This window comes from Cervus elaphus, chromosome 12, assembly GCF_910594005.1.
Source record: "Cervus elaphus chromosome 12, mCerEla1.1, whole genome shotgun sequence".
Classification (NCBI taxonomy): Eukaryota; Metazoa; Chordata; class Mammalia; order Artiodactyla; family Cervidae; genus Cervus; species Cervus elaphus.
This window is the reverse complement of record NC_057826.1, coordinates 15179632-15204959: the sequence shown is the minus strand read 5'-3', so window position 1 is coordinate 15204959 and position 25328 is coordinate 15179632. Positions and strand designations below refer to the sequence as shown.

At 39.6% G+C, this 25328-nt stretch overlaps 1 protein-coding gene and 1 non-coding gene across 7 annotated transcripts in view; one reads left to right on the top strand and one right to left on the bottom strand.

The window, feature by feature from the left end:
* GPATCH2L (G-patch domain containing 2 like) overlaps positions 1-25328 on the top strand; it is a 60508-nt gene that overhangs the window by 11097 nt on the left and 24083 nt on the right. For 2 of the 6 annotated variants that reach the window (XM_043919176.1, XM_043919175.1), the window contains exons 3-8: positions 6560-6624; positions 12765-12941; positions 14838-14917; positions 17949-18016; positions 18998-19052; positions 20952-21037. In XM_043919176.1, coding sequence (XP_043775111.1) covers positions 6560-6624; positions 12765-12941; positions 14838-14917; positions 17949-18016; positions 18998-19052; positions 20952-21037 — 531 coding nt within the window. Of the gene's footprint in view, positions 1-6559; positions 6625-6872; positions 7378-12764; positions 12942-14837; positions 14918-17948; positions 18017-18906; positions 18947-18997; positions 19053-20526; positions 20603-20951; positions 21038-25328 lie in introns of those variants that run through there. The other 4 variants (XR_006343859.1, XM_043919177.1, XM_043919178.1 and 1 more) reach the window with 4 other exon arrangements.
* TRNAT-AGU lies at positions 17723-17796 on the bottom strand. Its single transcript has one exon. It is a non-coding gene; the product is annotated as a tRNA-Thr (tRNA).

The window sequence follows — 25328 nt, the reverse complement described above, 5'->3', positions numbered from 1 at the left end:
AGAAAGGACATCCAGGAACTATAAAGGCAAGCAAGATGTAGATTCCCGAGAATGTATTGTTGTATTTTAAGTATACTGAAAATGGATGTTTATATTTTAAATTTTAAGATGTAGCACGAAGGGAGAGAAGATCTTTTCTGGAGTGAGTTTGTAATTCATTTTGATGCTCTTCAGCACGTATGATGCATTTTTAGCTTATAAGCTGTAGTCATCAAAATACAGCTAGAATTTCAGCTGTGTCTGAATGTTCTAAGTAGCGAAAAGCAAAGAGTAAACTCTTTCCCTAGTTCAGTCAGTCTGTTTGCATTTTCACATAAATGAAAATGAGAAGTGCTGAAATTCATAATTAAGTTCTGAGTAAACCTGAATTGACTTTCAGTAAGTGAGATGACTCTGCATCACCTGTGTTTTAGTGGCCATTCAGTGAGTACCTGGGCTGTGGAGATATACTACCCAGCTTCTGATGCTTGTTGTGCAGTGTGGGACAAGTTGCTTAATCTTTCTAAGCCACATTCCTTCATCTGTAATAGAGGTTGACATAATTATCTCATAGACCTTTAGGGTAAAAGAAATGAAATAATGAATATAAAACACTTAGTACTTTGTTGGGTCTATAGTCAAACGCAGTAAATGATGTTATTGGTGTCAATAGGTAATAGTAGCCTTTTTTTTATAATTAAATTTATTTATTTTTAGTTGAAGGATAATTGCTTTACAGTATTGTGTTGGTTTCTGCCAAACATCAACATGAATTAGCCATAGGTATCTATGTCCCTTCCCTCTTGAAGCTCCCTACCACATCCCTCCCCAACCCACCCCTCTAGGTTGTTACAGAGCCCTGGTTTGAGTTCCCTGAGTCATACAGAATAGTAGCTTTCTGTATTAATAGTTTTTCTAGTAATTCAAGGGCCAAAACCCTTCTTGGGACCCTTGTCTAATATCTGCTGAGAGCAGAGTCTGCCTCTCTTGGGTGAAACCCAGTGTGGAAAAAATGCTAGGTTTCATAGGTCACATATTAATTTTCCATTCAAAGTGAAAATAGATTTGAGTCCTACAGAATTTTTGGATTGAGGTATAATTGAAAGTCCCATTGAATTTAGATGATTATTTTAATAAGAATGCCAGTGAGGAGATTACTGCTATTAGCCTCTAAAATAATATTATTTGGAAACATAGAAAAATTACCACCCTAGAAGTAGCCTTTGAGTCTTTCATCCTTTGCCTTTGTATAATAGCTCTAGACTCCACAGATACATCCTAGACTCCATACGTGATAACGTACGTGATACATCCTCATATCACATCCTCAGAACAATCCATTCACATTTTAACGTGCATGGAAGTAGGATTAGAGAGGTGCAGTGACATGACGCAAAAGCCGTATAAGGGGAGGCAACAGAGCTGATCTGAATGAGTGCATTTCATTTACGCAACACTTACTGAGTGCCTGTTGTATGCCAGGTGCTATATTAGGCATCGGGGACATTGGGGTGAGTGAGGTATTCCCTTGTTTCCCAGCCTGGATCTTTCTCTTCCATGGCTGTAGGATATTCTTTCTGTCTGGGCTAAGCTGGGAAGGGTGACCTGTACAACTCGTAAGGAGTTTCAGTTCTTCAGACCAGTTAGCCTGAAGGTCCAGCTACCTGCTCATGGTGGGATCTGCTAGACCTCAGACTGAGGCCCTGACTCAGTCCTGGCAACAGAATGACATTGTTTCTTCTATACGATGTTGACCTCTGCCCCTCCTCTGAAGTGGTTTCCCTCCTTAACTGTGATGTCCCACCCCCTTCATCCCTCCACTTTATTCATCACTCTAGATGAGGGTTCTCACCTTTGATGCTGCCAACAGTTTTGGGCCGGATGATTCTCTGTTGTAGGGGCTGTCTTGTGCATTGTAGGATGTTAGTGGCATCCCTGGCCTCTGCTTGCTAAATGCCAATAGAATACCAGCTCCCTCTACCTGCCTCCAAGTCCTGACAAAAAAAGCCTTTCCCAGATATTGCCAAGTGACCCCAAGGGCTGGGGTGGGGCAGGAAGATAGGAGAAGGGGGACAAAATTACCTCCAGTTGAGAACCACTGCTCTCGCTGTTTCTGGTACTGAGATGGAGTTTTTTACTTCATTGACTCTGCTTTTACCAACAAGCACGACTTTAAATTAGAATACTCAGTAAGACCAAAACATTGATTTCTTCTATAGAATAAAAATATTATGATTTAAAAATGGAGAGTTTTTCCTAATTTGAAAACCATACGTTTTAAAATTGTTCTTGAAAAGGACAGGCAATTCATTTTCAGAACTCGGAAAGAAGAGCAGTTCAGATGAAAGCATTTAAAAATTTGCACCAAAATTTACAATGTTTAGCTAACTCCACCCTGGAATTAACTATTTAAGTGGATGAAAAATATCAATAGTGTTTTATTAGGCTTGATTCCTGTAATAGTCTATCCCTCTGAAAATGGATGCCATGCCCAGTCATCTGGTTTACCCAGGGTGCCTTGAATTACCAAGATGATTGGTTAAGGCTAGGCGGACAGATGCATGACAAGACAAGAAAACCAAAATGTTAATTGCAGTATCTAGGTGATAGAGTGTGAGCGGTAAGTTCTTTCAGTTTTTTTGTTTGTTTGGACGTCTTCATAATAAAATGTTGAGAGAGGAAAGCCTTTGGAACTGCTGGTTAGGTTGACTTTCTTTACATTTATGTATTTCAGTTGGATATGGTTCAGTTTTTTTTTTCTAACAATATTATAAAAAGTAGGTAATATTAGTACAATTAATTGGTCATCCAAAAATCTAGGCTTTATTTATTTATTTATTTGGTCTTATCTTAAATAGCGACTATGATGTTAAATTTTGGACGTTTTTTTTTCCCAGTAAAAACCAGGGAAGTGTGATGTATTACTACTGTTTTTACTCACATATGAATATTTTTGAGGTATTTTCTGGCTTCTAATATGGGGTGATTTTCTCAGTATTATAAGGTTAAATTCTCAACTTGCACCATCCCTCATTGAAGAATTTTCTTCATTGGAAAGCACTCTTCTTTACGTGTTTTCACAGTCTGCTCCCATGGACTAGACCAAGTTTTTTTTTTTTTTTTTAAATACATGCATTTAAATCGTAGTTGGCCTGCTTCCTTGTTAGTTTTAGTGCTGGTTATAGCAGGGTCTGGTATAAAGTAAAACTTAATAAATGCTTACTACGTGAATGAGTGAAAATTGAGGGCAAATAGTGGGGAAAATCCTTCCTCCTCTTTTTCCTGTTAGAGACTTTTTATTACCCCAATTTACAATAGAGTATTTTTGAATGATGTATTGTAGGATTGATACATTTCTGCTCCAAAATATTTTCGAAATATTCAATGAAGGCTTTTATATGCAAACTCTCTACGGATTAGAATCATGTGAGACAAGGAGTACAGAACAGCTCCCCAGGCAAAGGCAGGAGGCGTGGTGCCTGTAGGAGTTGCTGTCATTTTAGGAAAAGAAGATTTTCACTACCTGCCATCTTTGTGGGCTTTGTCTTGTTACTTTTTCTGATGATTAATCAAGGCTGAGTTTCCGTCTTCCTGGCTAAGCTTCAGAGAACTATAGTGAAGTGGATACTAGAGGTACGATCTCATTTTCTTTTTCTTATAAAAATGAGGAACAGAGCTATTTTCCTTGCCTAGTAAAATTGCCCATAGCGAAAAAAAAGGTGTAAACTCTTCAAGATTTTGTAACAGGAAAAATGTGTAGTAGTCTACCATCTTTTAACTTTTTGACCTTGTGATCTATAAAGGTACTAAAAGACAGTTGTTTTTATTGGAAGATAAGTGCTTATTTTTAACAGAATATTAAACATTCTGTTTAATTAACTGAATTAACATTTTACAGTTGACTGTATCGTTATTAAAATCCTACTAATCTGATTATTTTTTTTAATGGTAATCTCTGATTCAGAAGTGAATGAAGGCCACAGGACTTTGGCCCATAAATTGGAAAAGGAAAAATTTGCTTCTGTTTCATAGCTAGCCCTACATTTTTGTATGCTGTATCATAGTGTTTATGTGCAAATAATGCCATGAAGTTCTGTTTTTTAGTCCTCAGTAAATTATGCAGTTTTTTTTACATGCAGTTAGATTTTTCACCATGCAGGTTCTTCTGGGGACATAGATAGAATTAGCAGATGCTATCAGATGAAACAGTCATTTCCAGATATTGGTGGAATGATGATACTTCTATGTAATAAGTGTTCTGTAAGGCACACATTATTTTCTCAATGAAGAAAATACATATCTCCCTTGAACACAGTCTTAAAATCCTAGGGATATTTCTATGACATCATTGCTGTTACTCTAACTATATATAGAAAACTTACAGACAAGTTTAGTTCAAGCTCTTTCAAGAACAGTGAGTCTCCTTAAATACTGTTGACAGAAATAGAAAATATACAGGGACAGGAAGGTTTTAGGTTACCCATACCTTCCTGGATCCAGCAGATCATTCCCTTTATTTAGAGTCAGAGGAGATAATGGAATCCGTGCAAAAAAGGATGAAAGAAACATGGTATCTTATAGTGCTTACAGGTGACTGGAAATAAATGGGGGCAGAATCCACAGACTTTGTAAAAAGGCCATAGTTTTAATTTCTTAATTGGAAATATTCAAATAGGGGAGCCCATAGACATTGCAGGGTAGAACTTGTAACACACATAGAGCAGGAAGCAGCAAATTTCCTCTGTAAAAAGCCAGCTAGCAAATATTTGGGGGCTTTGTGGGTAATATATGTTCTCTATTGCAACTCCTCAACTCTGCAGTTGTAGTGTGAAAGAAGCCAGAATCTGTAAGTCAATGAATGAACAAAACTATATTGGAACTTTTTATTCCAATAAAACTTCATTTATGGACACTGAAATTTGAATTTTGTGTCATGTCTCTATGTCACAAAATAGTCTCCATTTGATCTCCCCCCTACCTGGTGATTTAAAACTATAAAAACCATTCTTAGTTCACAGCCTATACAAAAATAGTTGACAGGCTGTTGTTTGATGACCCTTACATCTCAGTGATATGCTAACCAAGAATGCATATAACACAATGGTGGAGTAGAATATTTGTTTTATGGTCTGATGTGCTTTTTTAAGTCCTCTTTAACATCTAGAGGAGCTGAAAAATAAAATATGCTTTACCTTTGAGGTAAGATGATAGTAATAAAGTAGTTGATATGAGAGAATGTGTAGTAAGATTCAGTGGAGTTAGAGTATACCACTAATACTCTCAGGAACTTGCTAAAAACAAAAACAGCACCATCAGGTTAGCAGGCACCATTCCTTAACCTCAGAAGTAGGAAGAATGCAGTAAGTACCCCGTGAGGATGTCTTCTGGAATTAACTGCAGAGCGCTTTGAAGATTCTAAATCCATCAGAATCCAGTGGTGCTAAGTTTTGTGAGACATTTCTCATAATGACACTGGAGAATGTTCCCATTTACAAGTGCAGAGGAAAATGAAAGAAGCTTTAAAGAAATCAGGTATGTTTCATTGGCTCTTACTGCAACAAATTTTTGGATCTGTTACCCAGAGACAAGCTTAAGTGAGGAAACACTGCTACATAATTTAACTGGCATTTTTAGGATTTAGTGTTGGCAAGACATTTGGAAATGTTGCAAAATACAAAACATTTTCAGAGTTTGGATCCAGAAGTGTAGACTGGGGTTTTGCCAAGCCTATTCTTTATGCGGCAGGGTGAGGATGCGTCTCCTGTCTTCTAGAGCACGTGAATGAACTTGACTAGCTTGGAAGGAAACATCCCCATCAAGGAAATGGCTAATATTGTAAAGAATAGAGAAATTTTTCTTGCGCCAGATAAATCGAATTTGATGATTAGGTGGGAGAAACGCAGCATCCAAAGAGGCAGTATCAGTTGTTGGAATTAGCTCAGGATGAAGCTGACTTGGACAGCATTCTGTGGCGCCAAAGTTTTTATTTTGGTGAATTCAAATGGAATTTGTTTTTACATTTTCATTTTTAACCTTATTTTTAAAGTGAATTTTGTTGTATCTACTTGATATCAAGAGACATTAAATTTAGAAAATATAATTTTTGTCATACTGATTTTTTTTTTCTGGATTTTTGTTTGCTGCTTTGTAAACTTGAAACATGCTGGATATCTTTTAAGTTGCAGGGCTTCATTTGAAATTGATAGTTGACAATATTTAAAAATAAAATTGGTTGATAAATTTGTGTTGTTTAATATACCAAAGCAGGTTGGAAATTACCTCCATGAGCGTCTATAAATAACTTCCTCTTGGTAAACTAACAAAGTGACTTGTGATCTTTTGAAAGTAGTTTAAAATATAAGTAAAAGTTTTACAATTCTCCTCTTCTTACATTTCTTTTGTTTGGGGGAAAATGAATTTATCCCTATACTTAAATGTGAAATTTATATTTCTGATTGGCTAATGAGTTAGAGTGAAATGAGGGAAACTTGGGATCTTTTGACTTGAAAACCAGAAGATGAATGGACAGTTTTGTTTTGACTGGACCTGATATGTTCTCTTGTGTTTTACTTTTTTCCAGTGAAACCAGCAGTGTGTGTAGCAGCAGTGACACGGGGCTCTTTACCAACGATGAAGGCCGGCAAGGTAATCATGATCCTAGCTTTGGGACGTTGGTTCAGCGTTTCTGGGAGGATTCGGATGGTTCTAGGAGAGCCTCACTGCGAGTATGATGGTTGTCTGTGAAAGTGGTTCTCAAACTTTAAGGCATAAAAACCATGTGGGGAACTGTTAAAACTGCAAGTTCCTGAGCTCCTCGAACTGGTCTGGAGTTAGCCCCGGGAGTCTGCATTTTCCGTAAGTACCTGTGGTGATTTTCTTTTTTTTTTATGCAGGTAGTTCAGAATTTGAGGATCATTGATCCAGGGGTGTTATAGTGTCAAGGATGGAACTTTGGAAAGTTGACTTTTATTAAAACCAAAAAATAACCTTATGTATTACTGGATGGTAAGTTGCTTTTTATTAAAACCAAAGAATAACCGCAGGTTATTTTGTAACATTGTATTACTGGATGGTAAGACATTCTTATTTTCACATGGAGAGAATTCACTTTTTTAACCTTATTTATAAATGACTATTTATATAGTTCATGAGGTTCTCATGACAAGCATACTGGGGTGGTTTGCTATTCTCTCCTCCAGTGGATCGCGTTTTGTCAGAACTCTGCTATGACTCATTCATCTTGGGTGGCCCTGCACGGCATGACTCAGCTTCACTGAGTTATGCAAGCCCACTCGCCATGACAAGGCTGTGATCCATGAAGGGGGCATCACTGAAACAATGAACAGGAACTTGGGCAAACTCTGGGAGATGGTGAGGGACAAGGAGGCCTGGTGTGCTGCAGTCCATGGGGCCGCAAAAGAGTTGGACACGACTGGGCGATTAAACAACAACAATAAATGACCATAGTGTTCTGGGTGAATAGATTATAGAAAAGATATTTTTTAGTAGAAAAATAGAAAAGTCTAGTAGAAACTTCCTGTGAGGAAGGCTTGTGTGTGTTAATTATCAGTTCTTTAATTTTTACTATTTAAACAGTAGTTTGATCTTGTACTATATACACTTTTGTGCTATACTAAGTGTGTGAACAGTGAGAATTTTATATAGCTCTTTTAGACTGTGGTTTTCTTTTTTTTTTAATCTTTTCCAGAAGTCAGGTATAAGGCAATTTATTTATTTGTTTACATATATTAAGTTTTTAATTCTAAACAGATATCAATCATATGGAAAGTAAACAAAATAGAATAATGAACCTCATGAGCCAGACAGTTTCAACACTTATCAACTTTCTGCAGTTATTTCATGTTTCCACCCACACTCTACCCCACATCCCATTTATTATTTTTATCACTTTTTTGAGTTATAATTTATATAAATTGAAATGTGCATATCTTAGCTACATGATTTTGACAAACAAATGAAGTCTTGTAACCTCCCAACTCATAATATGGAACATTGCTATCTATCCAGGGATTTCTTTTGTGTCCTTTCTTTGTCATTCCCTGCCCTGGCAATTAATGTTCTGATTTTATTTTCCACTTTAGATTAGTTTTGCCAGTTGGAGAACTTCATAAATGGAATTACAGAATGTTCATTTCTTTGTGTTTGGCTTCTTCTGCTCATCTAAAGTCTGTAAAATTTATCTGTGATATTTTCATTTATGAGTATTGTTCCCTTTTATTGCTAGTTCAGTTCAGTCGCTCAGTCGTTTCCAACTCTTTGAGACCCCATGGACTGCAGCACGCCAGGCTTCCCTGTCCTCCACTGTCTCCCGGAGTTTGCTCAAATTCATGTCCATTGAGTCAGTGATGATATTTAACCATCTCATCCTCTTTGCCTTCAATCTTTCCCAGCATCAGAGTCTTTTCCAACGAATTGACTCTTCGTGTCAGGTGGCCAAAGTATTGGAGCTTCAGCTTCAGCATCAGTTCTTCCAATGAATATTCCGGGTTGATTTCCTTTAGGATTGACTGGTTTGAGAATGTAATTTTATAAAGGGTAGACTGTGGTTTTCTTAATCTAAGTGAGTGATTTGTAGATCTCTAAAGTCCCTTCTGAAATCCAGTGATTTTTCTCCGAGGGTTAAGTGATTGAAAGCCAGAAGCACAGTGGCTATATGTCTAGGGTGATCCAGATTGGCTCCTTAGTAACTGAAGGGATCCCAGGACTGTGAGACTTAGGTGCCAAATCCTAATTTTGGAAAGAGACCATGGGGAGGTGTCTCACCCATGCCTCAGAGTTGTGGGCACAAGTGGAGTTGTTGAGTTTCCCACTCTAATGGAGGCTGTTGTGAGTGCATTCCTATCCCTTTCTGGTTCTGAGGGAGCTAGGTGTCATCAGAAACTGTGCATATATACTCCTGCATAGTCTGTAGGTATGGTTTTGATTCTCTTATCTCATACCAGGAAAGTTTGGTTGTCTTTTCATGAATGAACTGGAACATACTTTCAGAATTACTAATATTAATATTTGCTCTTTTTCTTTGCTTTTACTGTAGTATCATAATGCATCTCTCAAAGGTTATGATGTGTATACAGAGGTGTAAGAAAGTGTGGAGTTACTACAACAGATTAAGTTTTGGGCCTTTGGAAGGCCTTCCAATGACAAGAAATCCTTGGTGTATTATGGAAGGTCATAGAATATTTTATAGCCCCAGCTTTCCCCTTTGTCTTTGCCTCAACTTCACACATTCTGGTGATAGTTAGATGCTTAGACTTCTCAGCACAAAGATATGTTTCTTCCTGCTTCTGTGTCTTTCCTTATGTTGGTCTCTGCCTGAAATCTCATCTTTCCCTTTCCTTGAATGGCTGGTCGTCCTCCAAGACTGTTCTCAGTTTGCTCCTCTGGGGCATATTTATGGACTACATCCATGGGTTTTTTGCTCTCAGCTTCTGGTTGGGTTTGGCTGTTCAGGAGGCAACAGTGGAAGTGTGTGTGTGGGGGGGAGGTGAATGAGATTGGTTGTATCAGTCAAGTTTTTATTATGATAATACTGTTTAGCAGTCCCTAGGTTTCAGTGGTTTATTTTTCGGTTGGCCAAACAGTCTGTTCAGGTTTTGCTGTAAGATGCTATGGGAAAACCCGAACAAACTTTGTGGCCAATCCAGTACATTCATTTCTTGCTATGGGGCTGGGGGTTGGCTGTGGTTCAGCTGCTCTTGCCTGGGCTCATCCTGTCTCCAAGCTTCAAGTTAGGTTTGTATCTACTCAATTTTTTCTTATTCTGGGACCTAGGCTAAAGGAGGAATGGCTCTGCGTGACATGGACTTCTCAGGGCAGAGGACATGAATGCCAAGTGACCAAGCCAGATCATATATGAATATTTAAAGCTTTTGCTTGAATCACATCTGCTAATGTTCTACCTGAAGCCAGTCAGATGACTAAGCCCCATGTCTGTGGGATGAAAAAGTGTGCTCTTCCTCAAGGGGTAGGCTCTGTGGAATCCCAGGGCAAAGGGCAAAGGGTGTGAATGTATCATTCTATTATGGGGAGGCAGTGAAGAGGTGAAAACAATATTGCAGGGTACCACATTGGATTAGAACTGTCCCTGGCTCCCTTTCTGCTGGGTGCTCATATTTGTGTTCTGCTGAAGGCTACCACTCCTGTTTGGACCCTTCTCCTATAACCACAGTTCTCTATGTTCTGGTAACCATTCTTTCCCCTTGCTTCTTCAGGTCTAGGAATGGTAAAGACTCACTGCTCTGCTGCCCCGGGGTGCTTCAACATCCCTTTGGCGTCTCTTAATACTGTTTACATGTTTGTAAATAATCACTGAAGTCTCAAAACCCCGTTTAAATGTACATGTTTCCTAAAGGGATTCTGATACAATCAGTGTACACATCATCTCCTAGAACCCTTAATTCTTTTCTTTGCCTGAACTTACTGCTTTCTTCACTAGCCGTATTACTTTATTGTTAAAAGATGCATGCGTTTTCCATTGAAGCTTTTCAGAGGCAGGAGTTTTTGGTTGTTGTCTTTTTTTTTTTTATCTTCTACCACAGTAGTAACACATTATCTGGCATATAATAAGCTCTTAATAATTATTGGGGAACACAGATAAGGGGGAAATTATCCTTTCTCTTCCTGAAACAAAATTGTACACAGAACCTCAAATTATAAAACAACTAAACTCACTGTGATTAAAGCAAGCTCCTAGAGGAGCAGGAGGTCAGAGCCTGACCCACTCAGCCTCTCCCTTATTCTCTGGCAGCCCTCTTTTGAGGAGCTCCTGCATCAGGCATCCTAGTGAACCAGGGTTGAAGTACTGGCCTAGATGATGTCACAAGGTTCCTTCCAGTTCAGTGAGTCCGTTTTTGTATTATCAAAAATCTGGAGTGAATGCTTGAGAACCAAAACAAACAAAAAAATTCCCTTATAGTCTGCCATTTGTTACCAGAAAATTATGATCTAGGTAAATATACTAATTAATAAAGGGCCCAAGGAATGCTTATGAATAGGAAGGAATCACTGTATTGACTTGCAGTGAAACTAATTGTTAATTCTGATGCCTATCTTTTGTTCTTTCTTGTACCTGGTTAGGTTAGATGCTTTTAGACTAATGGTTCTTCAAATGTGATCTCCAGACCAGTTTAGCATCACCAGGGAACTTGTTAGAAATGTGCGTTCTTGGTCCTGTTTAGGCCAGAATCAGAAATTTTGGCAGTACAGCCTAGCAGTCTGTGTTCTAGTAGCCCTTCCCCATCCTTCTGAAGCACACTAAAGATTGAGAACCACTGTTTTGAAAAACAGCTGTTGATGTTGTGTTTTTATAAGGGAATATTTGGAGCAGCTTCTTTAGTGGCTGCTTTTCCCTTTTAAAGATCTCTGCAGTGATTTAAGAGTTATCATTAGTGATCCATGAATCTGATACTTCTTGTGATTAACAGGTCTGAGGAGCTTCCCTGAGATCCAGTACCCATCAGAGAATGAATGCAATGTGAACTCTTTAGATGTTCTAGTATAATTTCCTTCATCCTTGCTGTTTTGAAAAGGGTGAGGGATAGCAGACAGAAAGTTATCCATCTTACTCTTTGTGGGCAGGAATAAGCTCTTTTGGAAATTGAGATGCTATCATAGTAGCCGGTAGAAAGGAGTTTGAACCAAGAGTCTGGCTGTATGGTTCTAGTCCTGACTTTGTCAATAATTGAGCATGGCCTTGGGCAAATGGTATAACTTCTTGACAAGCCTTGGGGGGTTATATTGTCTTTGTGGTTAGTTTTTTTTTTTTCTGGTAGCTTGGGTTGCTACTGTCAAGATGATTTTTTGTCCCATTAGTGAGGTATCAAGGAAGAAACAAGGTATGACTATACATCCTTTATTCGCCTATTACAGGAAATAACAGCAAGAAATCCTGCAGAAATAGCAAAGTGAAGTGAGAAATATTTGTGGGTTTTTAACCTCCAAGTTCATTTATGCCACTTATTTATTTATTTTTTTTCCATTTGCTGAATTTATTTAAACAAATCAATTTAGAAATATCATAGAATTAAACAAAACTTCTGACATGTAAACATACTGCCGTGTTCCTGAAACAGATGTTAACACCTGATAAAAGTTAATAATCGCTTGTTAGGAAAGCTGTCCATTAATAAGGCCAGTCTTCAGCAAAACTAAAACTATTTTGTTTCTTTAGCTTTCCGGTGTAACAATGCAATACTATCAAACCACAATCAAATAGAAGAGACAAAATTGGATGGATAGATCAGTACCATTGGTTACAGCTGTTAAACAGTTTCATTTATGCCACTTAGAATGGTACATGAGAGGCAGTTTATTTTTATGTTAAAGGCTTTGGAGTTATTCAGGCTTTGGATTCATACCGTGGCTCACCATTACTAACTCTTATCTTGATTTTTCTGGGCTTTAGTTACCTAATTGATAAGTTGAAGTTAGTGTAATGTTTGGAAGAGATAACAAATTTACAGATTTTTTTTATCATGGGTTCTGGTAGGTGGACAGGATTTAGTAAGTGGTAACTTTGTTAGTTTTTACTATCAAAAGCTTTCCAGTTTGCTTCAATGTGACATTTATGTGGAAATAGTTTGATATCCCTGTTTTCCTCATAGTATGGATTAAGAAGTAGCAAACTTTTTTTTTTTTTTTTTGGTATTTTGACTTTATTTAAAAAAATATAATCAAACCTATAGCACCAAGACATCATCTTCCCATTTGGCTTCTCTTAGAGCATGTTAAAAATTCCACCTTATGACAGAATCTCTTTCCTTTAGGGGACGATGAGCAGAGTGATTGGTTTTATGAAGGAGAATGCGTCCCAGGATTCACTGTCCCTAATCTGCTGCCCAACTGGGCTCCTGATCACTGCTCCGAAGTAGAGAGAATGGATTCTGGACTGGATAAACTTTCTGATTCCACATTCCTTTTACCTTCTCGACCAGCTCAAAGAGGTGAGTTCCAAGGAGACCAAAACACACTTCATACTTTTATCTTCTCTCTGGGGGCAGTCCGCCCATGGCCAGCCTACTCATGCCTGTAAGCACGCATTGACTGTTGAATTTTAGAACTAGGCCAGGGAGTTGTCCAGAAGGTTCAACGGTCAGTCTCAAAGCTTGAGGTTCCCTCCATTCTTACCTGAATCAGTCCATGGAGACCCTCAAAATTTATGTTAGCAGGGCATTCCTTCAGCTTGCTGTTGCCGTCTGTGCCGGATTTAAGAGGCCTAGCACTGTGTCACTGCTGTGTATCCTGCTGTGAAGCCGATGGGCTCCTGAGTGCTCAGTGGAAGCCTGAAATCGTGGATCTTGGAAGAGAACAGATTTCAGTAACAACATTCACAACGGGCATAATGACATTTTTTAAATGGATGATTTTTAAATATTAAAAATTTTTTTTAATTTTAGTAATTCTGTTATTGTGGGCTTTAACACAAATGTGTATCCTTTCCCTGGGCTTTCCCACAGATTATGATGTAACAGAGTGGAGTGGGTAGAGCCTAGGACAGGGGAAGGAAAGGTGGGACTACTCTCTGGGACTGTCTTCCTAGCTCTGTGACTGGCAGTCACTTCATTTTCCTGGGGCATCGGAGTGATGACTTAGGATATCGTGACATTGAACAGTGTTGTTTCAGAGGTTTCTTTTAGCTCTATAAATTTATGATGCAAAGATCCCCAGAAGCCAATAATCATCCAGTTTCCAAGTGTATGTTGAGCATCTGTCGGGGCAGCTTTGCGCTAAGAGTTGTAAATTCCTGTTCTGTGGTGTTTCATTATGCATTTGGGTGATTGAAACGCCTTCTCAAAGCAGTCGGTTCTTGGTAAGGACGCCTGGCTGAGGCACATCATTTGGTACCTTAATAGTTTTCATGAACACATCAATGACCATTTATAAAAGCCCTTTGTGGACTACTTAAAGTACATGCAAACAAGCAAGACTAGAAAGAAGAAACTTTAAATGGCCTGTAATCCCACACCGAGAGTCACTGATAACATTTTCATGTGGATTCTTTCAGTAGTCTCTTCTATGTATAGAACATATACAGCAATTAGAGAAATGGGATTATATTATACATGCTATTTGTTTTTACCTGTTTCATGAATTAGAATGTCTTAAAAAAACTTTTTTTAAATACTCTTGTTTGTTTATTTTTTTTGCTGTGCTGGGTCTTCATTGTTCTGCAGGCTTTTCTCTAGCTACGGTGAGCAAGGGCCAGTCTTCACCGTGGCACTCAGACTTCTTATTGCCGTGGCTCCTCTTGTTGCAGAGCACGGGCTTAGGGCACGTCGGCCCCAGTTGTTGCGGCCCATGGGATCTAGCGCTCAGGCTCAGTAGTTGTGGCCCGCAGGCTCAACTGCTTCGCAGTACATGGGATCTTCCTGGACCAGGGATTGAACCTGTGTCTCCTGCACCGGCAGGCAGTTTCTTTTACCCCTGAGCCACCAGGGAAGCCCCTGAGTTAGAATGTTTTTGATATGATAGCTAACATTTAATTTTTAATTAGAAATTGTTGAGAATACCTTATATTTATGTAGTGTTTTCAGTTTATAAAATACCTTCCATGTGCTGTTTCATGGAGTCTTGAAATTCTGTAAAAGAGGACTGAGCAAATGATTGTTCCCTTTTTATAAACAAGGATGCCTAGGTCACGGGTAAAGGACATGCCTAAGATCATACCACTGGTGACAAAGAGAAAGGAATAGTAAATACTTGGCAAGTAGCCTAATGATACTAGTTTAAGGGTCAGTCTAGTAAGATCCCATGTGAAAGGCCTTTGTGTATTAGAAGCATATCACTGCTAATGAATCTTGTACATTCAGTTACTGAGGTCTGTCTTCTTTTTTGTTTAGGGTACCACGCTCGCTTTAATCGTCTGCCTGGAGCTGCAGCTCGATGCCTCAGAAAAGGGCGAAGAAGGCTTGTGGGGAAGGTGATAGCTCTCACTATTTCCTAGGCTCACTGGGAGGATAATGTTCCCCAAGAGATTTGTATACCCTATTGGTAATCAAAGGTGCTGAAGAACTCCTTGGGGTTAATAAACCAGATGTATTTTGCACATTCACAAGAGTGAATGTTATATAGGACATGAGTGGATACATACATGAAAGATGAAGCTTGATTCATACAGAAGTTCTGACAAAGCAAACACTGTCATGACAGTGTCAGTGGTCTGTAAACCTAGAGGCTCGATCTCTGTCCCTTCTACTCTGCTGATTATATTATTATTATAGAAGTTGAAATGCTCTTGGCTTCTTTATGACTCCTCTTGAATTCACGAATGCTTCTTTTGTTTTAACTTTGGTCTTTTATTCTAGGATTCATTAAAAAAAAAATGGAAAGCAAGACCTGTTATCAGATTTCAAAAGTCCCTCCTTGGCCATAAGGGAGGACTGTCTACCAGCTTACTCAGTTCTGCCTTTCCCAGGGACTGTGCTAGGTACTCAGTTCATTTAATCCTCCCAAAACCCTTGTTAAAAAGGTGATATTTTCTTTAAAGGATGAGGAAAATGGGTTCAAAGGTGTTAAGGAATGTCTGATGTTACCCAGATAGAAGTGGCAAAACACAGAGAATTGAACCCAGGTCTACTTCTCTTTTATCTTTTTAAATGTAATTAATTACTTATTTTTCACTCTGGCTTTGAGATTGAAAATAAGACTGGGGCTCAATACCAGTCAGAGAAGATTGTGGCGGAGAAAGAATAAGGGTGGAAGAGGCATTTTTAGAGCATTGATATGTTTGCTCATTCAGTGAGTATCTAGAGTACCTGAGTGTGACAGGCCCTGTGCCCAGCCAGGTATGTGGTGATCAGAGCCATAGTCTTCCTGCCTTCAGGGAGCTGCTGTTTTTATAGATGAATCAGAGGACTGTTTTCTGCAAAAGAAATTCGTCTGTTTATTTTCAGATGGATTCATATTTTTATCTGTTTTTAAATTCTATTTTGTAATTAGAAAATATTTGATTATTGGAAGAATATCTTTTCTTTTGGATTACTCATTTTATAGACAATACAGTGCTGCATTTGCTATTGTGGGAGCTTATTCTAACAGGACACCTAGCAGGTAGGAATACATGGAGTGGAGGGAGGCCCCAGGATGTTGGGAGTGGGGAACAGAGCAATGGTTTGACTTTTTTTCTTTATTGGTTAGGATTGACACATGGTGTTCTCCCTAACACCTACCTTTTTTTGTTTCAGCTCCTATAAAATAAGAGCCTTCCACGCCCATGGAAGTAAATAATTTCATCCTGGAGACCCCCTTTAGCTTTCCTGGAAGGAAAGTAGGGCCTGTTGGATGTGCCTATAATGATTTCAAATGAATAGGATAATGTTTACTTGGTTAATTCATCTTCATCACCTTAAAGGGATATTTGTCATTTCTAGCAGAGGTCACTGTTCTGCCCCCCTTCTCTCTCCTGTTCTACCTCCCCTATCTCTCTCCTCTTTTTCTAAATTGTAATCATAAATAATGAGTTTCATTCACAGCTCCCTGCCAGCGAGCTGCTAATTACGCAAAGTACTGCTTGTAATTTACACAGTAATAAACTGTAAATTTAAACATTACGGCACTTTAAGTTAATAATTTTTCTGCTGTAACAAATAGCTCATTTTTCACCTATCTTTTCTCTTGGCCGCATTACTGTGGCTGTGCTGGTGACCAAGAGGTGTAGGTGTAAGGTGTGAAAAATAGGAAGAATACAGTATGGGAAGCCTTTTCATTTAGCTCCACTCCCACCCAAAATCTGACCTCCAAGTTAATTTTTCTATAGCCAGTTCTGCTAAAATGTGTACCCTCATATTTAGGGTAATCCACACACAGATGAATACAGATAATAGTGTTGGCCCAGAAACAAATGTGTTTGAGTAACAGGCTTGACATTTTTGACATTCATGCCCATGACTTATGCTCTTTCATCTTAACAAGTCCTCATATGCGTGTAACTCTTGCTTATGTACTGTCAATACGCTTCCCCAAGTTCTGTGATAGATACTCACTGTAAATGTACTCAAGTTAAATGAAGGGTGAGTGCCTTCTGCCATTTTCCAGTTTTTTAGAGATGATTAGTTTCTGAATTGCTCGTGGTGGTATGGGTATGATTTTGTATTACAATCTTGAGAACCACTAATTTAAGAACCAGTTTATACAAACTTGTATTTTTACTTTAGGAGATGATGTTTAACAGACCAAATACAGGGTGATAATTTTTATAAGTTTCAGGAATCTTTTGACCTGCATACATTTAGTCAGTAGATACTTAGGTGTTCCTAGTGAGGACTCTGTAAATGTCACATTATGAAGGCTCTTGAGGCTTTAAGTGAATGACTCTAGGGATCTTGGTGTGCTGGCTTGTTAAAAATTGGCTGCTGTTGGATTTTTTAAAAGCTGTTTCTATTTTGACATTTTTTAATAAGTCCAGGAGGTATATTAAAATACTATACATAGTTTCAAAAAAAGACTTTTTTTGAGCACTAAAAAAAACTAAGTCTAGAATAACATGCAGTACTTTTACAGTAGGTGTGAAGGTATGAAGTTGCTCAGTCGTGTCCAGCTCTTTGCAACCCCATGGACAGTAGCCTGCACCAGGCTTCTCTATCCTTGGAATTTTCTAGGCAAGAGTACTAGAGTCGGTTGCCATTTCCTTCTGCAGGGAATCTTCCCAACCCAGGGATCGAACCCAGGTCTTCCGCATTGTAGACAGACACTTTACCGTCTGAGCCACCAGGGAAGTCACAGAGAGTGGCCTGTACGGGGATCAAACCCGCGACCTTGGCATTACTAGCACCACACTCTAACCAACTGAGCTAACCGGCCCTGTAGAGTTCCACAAAAAGCTGTCTAGTTGCTATTGGATTTTAAGATTGACATCCGACATGTGCTTTGGGGTTGCTGGTATAATCGTGGGAAGGTGTGAGTTTGGTGACAGATCATACTTAATGCTTGTTTTACCTTCTTTGCCTTTTCAGGAGTCCAGCATAAGTAATCTGGGTACTGAGAGGATAGGCCACCTCATTAGTGACCCTCGTCAGAAAGAGTAAGTGCTTCTGTATTTACCGGTGCTCTCCTAGCCTGTTCCTTGGAGGAGACCGCAGAAGAGTGTTTTATGAAGAAACTTGGAGATTCTGTTGTAGAGCTGAATGAGGTCATCTTAAAGATTGGTACTTTATACCATGGCTAACATACTAAGTTCGTGACAGTGATTGTTTTTTCCTTTCTAGACTAGTTTTTATTTCTTTGCATTTTATGTCTCTAGGTGCTCCATTATAAAAGTAGCCTCTAATGAGAATGCTATATTTTAAATCAGTTTTTCCATCTTTTAAAATGTTTTCGTTGAAAGTATGTGATTGCTTCTGTATTCTCTTCTGTATGCACTTCGCATTTTTAAACCTCTAGACAGAGAAATATCTTTTTGTTCTAACTACTGTGATAAGTGCTACTGGAGAGCCTGTGTGTGGCTCCAGAAGAATCATTCTACCTTTTCTTGTGACAGCCTTGCCCCCTAACACGATTGCCTCTTTGGTGTCTCTAGTTTGTGTCATGGTCAGTGTCCAGTTATGATCCTATATCCTTTCAGCCTGGTTGGTTGTTATAAAATTGACAAGGTGTGGTCTGTGCTCTTGTTGAACTGGGATCCTGTTCTCACTGCACAGCTGAGAGTGCATTGGTTTCACACCATCATCTTGAGTTGTTTTAGTGTCCAGTCTTCTGTATTCCAACTTTTTACTTTAAAAGAGTCCTTTTCTGCCAAAAAAAAAAGTTCATACACATTTAACATCTCCTTTTCTGCTCTGATTCCATTTTTTTTCCAGATTTCTTTTTTCTTCACTTCATTAATCCAGTATCTTTTTTATCCTCTCATCTCTATTAATGTTCCTACCACTTCTTTTATTGTTTTCTTTCCTCTTATTCTCTCCCTCTCTTTAGTTTCTGGTTACCATCAGCTGGGAAGAGAGAACGAAATCAGGTAAGATTATTTTTCTTTGTCATCTTTATCATTTGATTTCCTTTTCTTTAGAAAGAATAAAGCCTTGGCTTCTGATTTTCCTCACATTTCTGCTTGTGCACATGAGGTAAGGTTCCTGTTCCTTAAGTTATTCTGATTTTCTTGGAGAACTGTTTTCCAAAAATATCTTAGTATTCACTAATAAGAACAAGAGCCAGTTCCCCTTTTTAGGTTCAACTGTGATCTTCGGTTTATTACTTGTAACATATTTCATAGGAATCCAGTTTTTATTCTGGTTTTAAACTTTGCAGTAAGAAATCAGAATGAACTTCATTTGCCTATTTTTGAGTTCAGTATTAGCATCCCATGCTGAGAAATGCAATGTTGAATCCTAAACATATGAAGCAGAGGAAGGTAGAGCTGCTTTAGGTGAAATGGGGTTGAGGCCTTAGAGCCTCTTACTCTTTTCCCCAGCTGCTCCTGAGGGGCCCTTGGCATGTCTAGGACTTTATAAGGGACCTGATTTAAAGTTGCTGGCCGTGGCTCTCAGTGTGGCCCTTTAATGTCCAAGCCTCTGAGTCTTGTTGGGAGAGTTTGCGTCATCTTGATGATTAGTTGTAAAGTAGATGAATACTGATAGGTGTTTTGATTTTTCTGCTTATTAGCTTGTTAATAAGTTGATAATACTTTTTAGACTTGGAATTTTCGTCTTGAAGTTACTATTTCAAAATGGACTAGAACAGAGATAGACCTAACTGGTATGAATCTATATGATTCTAGATGGCATGTGGGTACACAGTTTTTACTTTACTTATAATAGTTTATAGAAAAATTAATCATTTTATCAAACTCGTTATTTCACAGAAATATAATGATGACAATGCTGAGTAAAAATTAATATGATGGAAAATATGAAATAAGTAGTAGAGCAGGTGATGGGCAGATAGAGTCATTAAGGTGGAATGTCAGAGACTAAAGTTTGGGGATTGCTATGCTAGAGTATTAACTGTGTTTGCATCAGAGTCTAAAGGCACAGAGACCTGTGATGATCATCTCATCCAGATCTGTTATTTACAGATGAGATGGATTATTTACAAATGAGGTTTAAACTATTTGCCTAAAGTCAGACAGCACTGGGACTGGGACCTCTGTGACAGACAATTGCTTTATTTGTGTACTTTTAAAGTTCTTTTGAAATTATTAACACCATTCACTGTTCTTCTAGTATTCATATATATTTATTTCTGAAATGTGGGGGGGGGGGGGTAGTATTTATTGTGGAAAAAAATCCAAAGAAGGCTAGCCAACATAAAGTGAGGTACTTTTATATAGTGTCCCAGTTGATCCTTACTGCCACCACCCACCCCCGCTTTTGAGGTGAATAGGTGTTTTACAGATGAGAAACTGAAATTACTTTCTAAAGCAAAAGCAATATTTTATGTAGCCCTCACCGTAATCCCATGAAATAGGTAAGACAGATAGTAATACATCTGTTTTACAGATGAGGATAGTAAAGCCCAAAGAGAATTTGTAGTTTTTAATATATGATAACTCAGTGGTAGGCTGGAACTAAACGTTGGATATTCTAATTCCTAATCTAGTTCTGTTTCCACTACACTGCTGCTGGTTTGTGCTAACCAGTTATTCACTGGAAACATCTGCCAGGATAAGGACAAGGTAATTTCATGCTAGTATTCTTGGGAACAAGGGCTGAAAATCAGTAGGCATAAGTTCCCTTTATGTCAGTTAGAAAATACTGTATTCTGCCACTTAAGTAATTACTATGTATCAGAAGTTTTTGAAAAATTGCTGCTTACCAAGGAATAGTCTGTTTTTGAGGCTGGCTAGATTAGTTACGCTACATTTGTGGGTACACTGCTGACTCTGCAGTTGATTGAACGGTGTCTGTAGTGTGACAGGAGAGTTGAAGAGTCAAAGGGGAACAGTAAGCAAGTAGCAGGTAGCCCTTTAGGATTAGGTCTGTTTCATGTAAGCCTTACTGAAATAATCTCATTTACTCCTGCAGTTTAATCCTCTCTCTCCCCTTTACTCCCTGGATGTTCTTGCTGATGCTTCTCACCGAAGATGTTCACCAGCACACTGCTCTGCCAGGTAATTGTGTTCTAGTGACTGTTTTTTTCTGGATGATACTGTTGTCCTTTTATAACCCTTTTCAGATTAAAGTATGTTCGTGTATACTGTCCACTTTGATTTCTCAACAACTTTTTGAGGTCAGGAGTTGTTTTAGAGAGGCAGAAACTGAGGCAGAGTGTTGAAGTATCTTTCCCGTGGTCCCATGGCTTACTGGATGATTTAAAACCTCAGCTTTGACCTAAGTTCTGACTCATCCTCTGTGATCTGATCCTGCCTTCTTGTCCAGCCTCCTTTCATAGACTTCTTCCTCCTCACTGAGGGAGAGACCCAGCTGTGCCTGGGAGCTCTGTTTTATTCTTCAGATTCACAACTCTTTCCTGCCGCTGAACCTTCACACGCATTCCCTCTGCTGGACTGCAGTCTTAGAGCTCTTCCTGTGGTTGGCTCTTTCTCACCGCAGCTGGGGCCACCTCCTCTGGGAGGACCCCCTCGGGCTATCCTGTGTAAAAGCGCCTGCCTGTACCTCACTGCTCGTTATCTCTCTCTTTCCTTTAGAGCTTTAATTACAGTCTGTAATGACTTTATTGTTGTTTTGTTTTTCTTACTTTTCCTCTTGTCTGTCACTAGACTCTAAGCTTCAGAGTGCCTGGACCTTGTCTTGTTCCCTGATAAGTCCGTCCCCCACGCCTAACACAGTGTCTGGCGCTTACGGGGCATTCAGTATGAATTTGTCAGGATAAATCCTGGACTTGCATAGCAGAATGAAATCAGTGCCTCTGAATATACATTCTCTCAAGTTGGGTGAAATGCAGAGTAAATATGGTTTCTATGATGGCATGCCCTAGTGGGTTATTGCGCACAAGGAGCAGCTAATAGGCTGAACCATAGAACTTTTATTATTTCTCATGGCACAAAGAATTTCTTTCCAAGGTTCCAATGATTTTTTTTTCTTTATTCTTCCTAACACATTGTTAAGCGGATATATTCATAGATTTGGGGGGCAGGCTGCACAAAGAAATTATTTTTTTCATGGATATAGTTAGGATATTTGCTATGGCCTGTAATAATGAACTCTGCACTATAACCACCTGCCTGACCTTCTACTGGAAAAGTAGTATTTCAGTAGGAAAAATCTTTTGAAAAGAGAGACTCTCACGCATGGTGTTAAGTAAGAGCTTGGAAAATTAGAGGATATTAGTAAACTACTGTAATGCCTTTTCTTAGTCGCATGCTATTTAGCCATCACTCATTCATCATTTGCTGACTCCTTACTATGTGCCTTCCTGGGGAGCCTTCATTAGTGGCTCAGATGGCAGAGAATCTGCCTGCAATGCAGGAGATCCAGGTTCAATCCCTGGGTGGGACAGATTCCCTGGGGAAGGGAATGGCAACCCACTCCAGTATCCTTGCCTGGAAAATCCCACGGACAGAGGAGCCTGGTGGGCTCCAGTCCCTGGGTTCTCAAAGAGTCAGTCACAACTGAGTGACTAACACTTTCACTTTACTGTGTGCCAGGTACTTTGTTTAGATATTTAACACTGTCCTAAAGGAGCTTATATCCTCATGGGAGGGCCAGGTGTGGAAACGGACAGCTACAGTTAGGAATGACAGACAGGTACCTAAACGTGTGCACCGGAGTGACAGAGACTTAGAAGAGCAGCTCCTAATCAGGCTCAGGGAGCTTTCCTTAGAGGGGGTGGTGCTCAGGCTGTCTTGGAAAATGAAGTCGCAGTTCATAGGAAAGCGGTCCTCCAACTACTTGTCTTAGTACCAAATAAAATAATGTCCATGTGTGCTCTTTAGGAAGACTATATGAGTAACACTGTGTCATGTCAGATACTGAAGGTGGATTATTTGTCCTCCTCCCCTTACTTCTGCTGCCTTGAGCTGTGCTGAGATTGATACATCCACGCTTTTGTCAGGTTTCCTATTGCCTTTAAGGCCTCATCCTAGTTGGAGTGGGTGTGAGCTTCATGTTTCTTTGTGTGTCTCATTATCCACATCATTATCTTTGTTCTCTTACTGGCCGTGCTTGTGGCCAGACTTGGAAACGTAAGGAAGCCGAGGCCGTGTTTCTGGTGCACTCAGCTCTGTGGAGATAGTGCTTATTGCTTCAGACTGTTGCTGAAAGTAGGATGGGAGAGTGTGGACGCTTACAGCTCATCCTTGTCCTGCCTGACATCATTCCTGGGGCAGTGGATACTAAGTGGGGTTGCAAACATGAAGGTTCTTTGGGGCAAGGGAAGAACATTTTTAAACTTACGTTTATTTATTATCTTATCCTTAAAATTATTTTTAAAGTTATACATATATTAGTCTAGCAGCATATATTGTTGTTTCATGTGTATGTATTACATATATAAGGACTGTTCAGATTTTTTACTGATGAGGGCACACGAGCAGTAAAGTTTGGGAACCCCCGATCTGTGGGAGATGGTTAGCACAAGTGACATCCACAGGTTTTAGGAAATGTGGGTGATGAGACACTTAGCTCGGGGCTCCCTGTCTTCCTTAACAGTGAGGTCCCTGCCCAACAAGGGGTCAGCAGAGAAGGAGCGGTCTAGCTCCAGTGTGGCTGACGGAGGCAGTTGGATTCAGAAGTGGATGGTGGGCTTTGCAAAGAGTGGACCATTTAACAAAACCTGGCACCTAGGGAAGGACTGTTAAAAGAGCAGTGGTATTGGGAAGAAGCAGGTGAATGGCCATATTAAAAACTGTTTTGAATGGAAATTTTGTCTTTTTCTTGTTCCATTTTATTTGCCGTAAAGATTCCTTTCAAAGCATCTGGGCAGCATTGGGAATTTCACACCCATCATTAGAACCATTTGTGCGTGTGTGTGTGTGGTGACTATGTTATCATTAGCGGTATAATTTTATTTTGCGAAGAGAGAAGTGTTTCCTGTTTTATCACAGCTTTCCCCGAGGAGGCCTGGTGTATTAATTTGCTGTATTGCCTCCTGGCTGTTCCCAGGCTGTTTTTCCTGTTCATCATGGAATTTTTAATGGCCCTACTGCCTCTTGGGAAGCATGTGAGGAAGAGTTCCTCGGGGAGTGCTTCCCTTTTTTCACATGCCTATAATTACTCTCCTGTAAGAGCACAAAGAGTTTGATAATCATGCCTGAACTGTGAAGGTTTCCTCCTGTCGGGTTACTGAGCTTAGGTTGCTTCCTGCCTGGATGGGACCAGTTCAACTCCCCCCCAAACCCTCAGCTGCGAGAGAGGGAGGGCTCCTCAAGCACCTCCTCACTGCAAGAGCCTTCTCCAAGTGAGGCTTGGGGCCGCTGGGGGGCGGTGAGTGACCTCAGGGTGCTCTCTTGTTTAGCATTCCATTGCCATAAACAAAGACAGAATGGGGACTTGATTTTAAGAGAACATTTTATCAACGTGTCATCTTAATACCGCCCAGATGGTGGGTGCAGTGAGCACGAACCTTTGTGGTCTTTATACCACCTAACTCATTTGTGGGCTAAGAGGTGTTCAGAAATACCATCCTAAAAATACTGAAGTTTGCTGGTTTTCAACCCTGGCTGTACTTTTGAATCACAAGAGAAGCTTTAAAAAAAAAAAAAAAAAACAAGTATATCCAGGCTGGTCCCCTACTTTGCACAATTCTGATTTAATTGGCCTGGGATGAGGCCCAGGCATTGGCAGTATTTTGAAGCTCCCAGGTATCTCTAACATGCAGCCAGGGTTGGGAACTGTTGCCCTAAATGCATATGGTTTTACGACTGGTGCTTTGTAATTTACTTAACAGGAAAGCCCATTTCATAATTGGCCTGTGCTTGGGTGTTGTGAGCACAGTTCTGTATGGAAGGGACAATGCTGGGCTTCTCTTACCGTTGGAGAACTGCTGCAGGTGGGGAGAAGAGCAGTCGGGTCCAGCACAGTGCCCAGCACGCAGTGGTGGGCAAATGGGCAGAGTTGGTGGGTGGGTGTGTGGGTAGCTGGATCGTGGGCAGGGTATATATGGATAAAATTCGTAAGCCAGCTGTTTGGGTTTGGTTGTTTTGGTTGCTGACATTGGGCTGTTGCTATTAAAGTAGTAAGGCCGGGTGCCGGTGTTAAGAATTGCTGCTGCTCAGACAGCAGATGGTGTGATTGGTGTTCTGGTGGAAGCGCTGGTATTGCTGTCAAGGACACAGTCCCAGAATGGTAATAAGGAACTAGTGCTGTAGGCAGCTTTTTCCAAAATGAGAGATTTATTGATTGAAAGGTAGTTGTTTTTTTTTTTTTAAACCATTATTGTCTTAGAGAACCATAACTGGAACTTATAAATTGCTACATCTCTTTGTATGATGCACAAGTCGC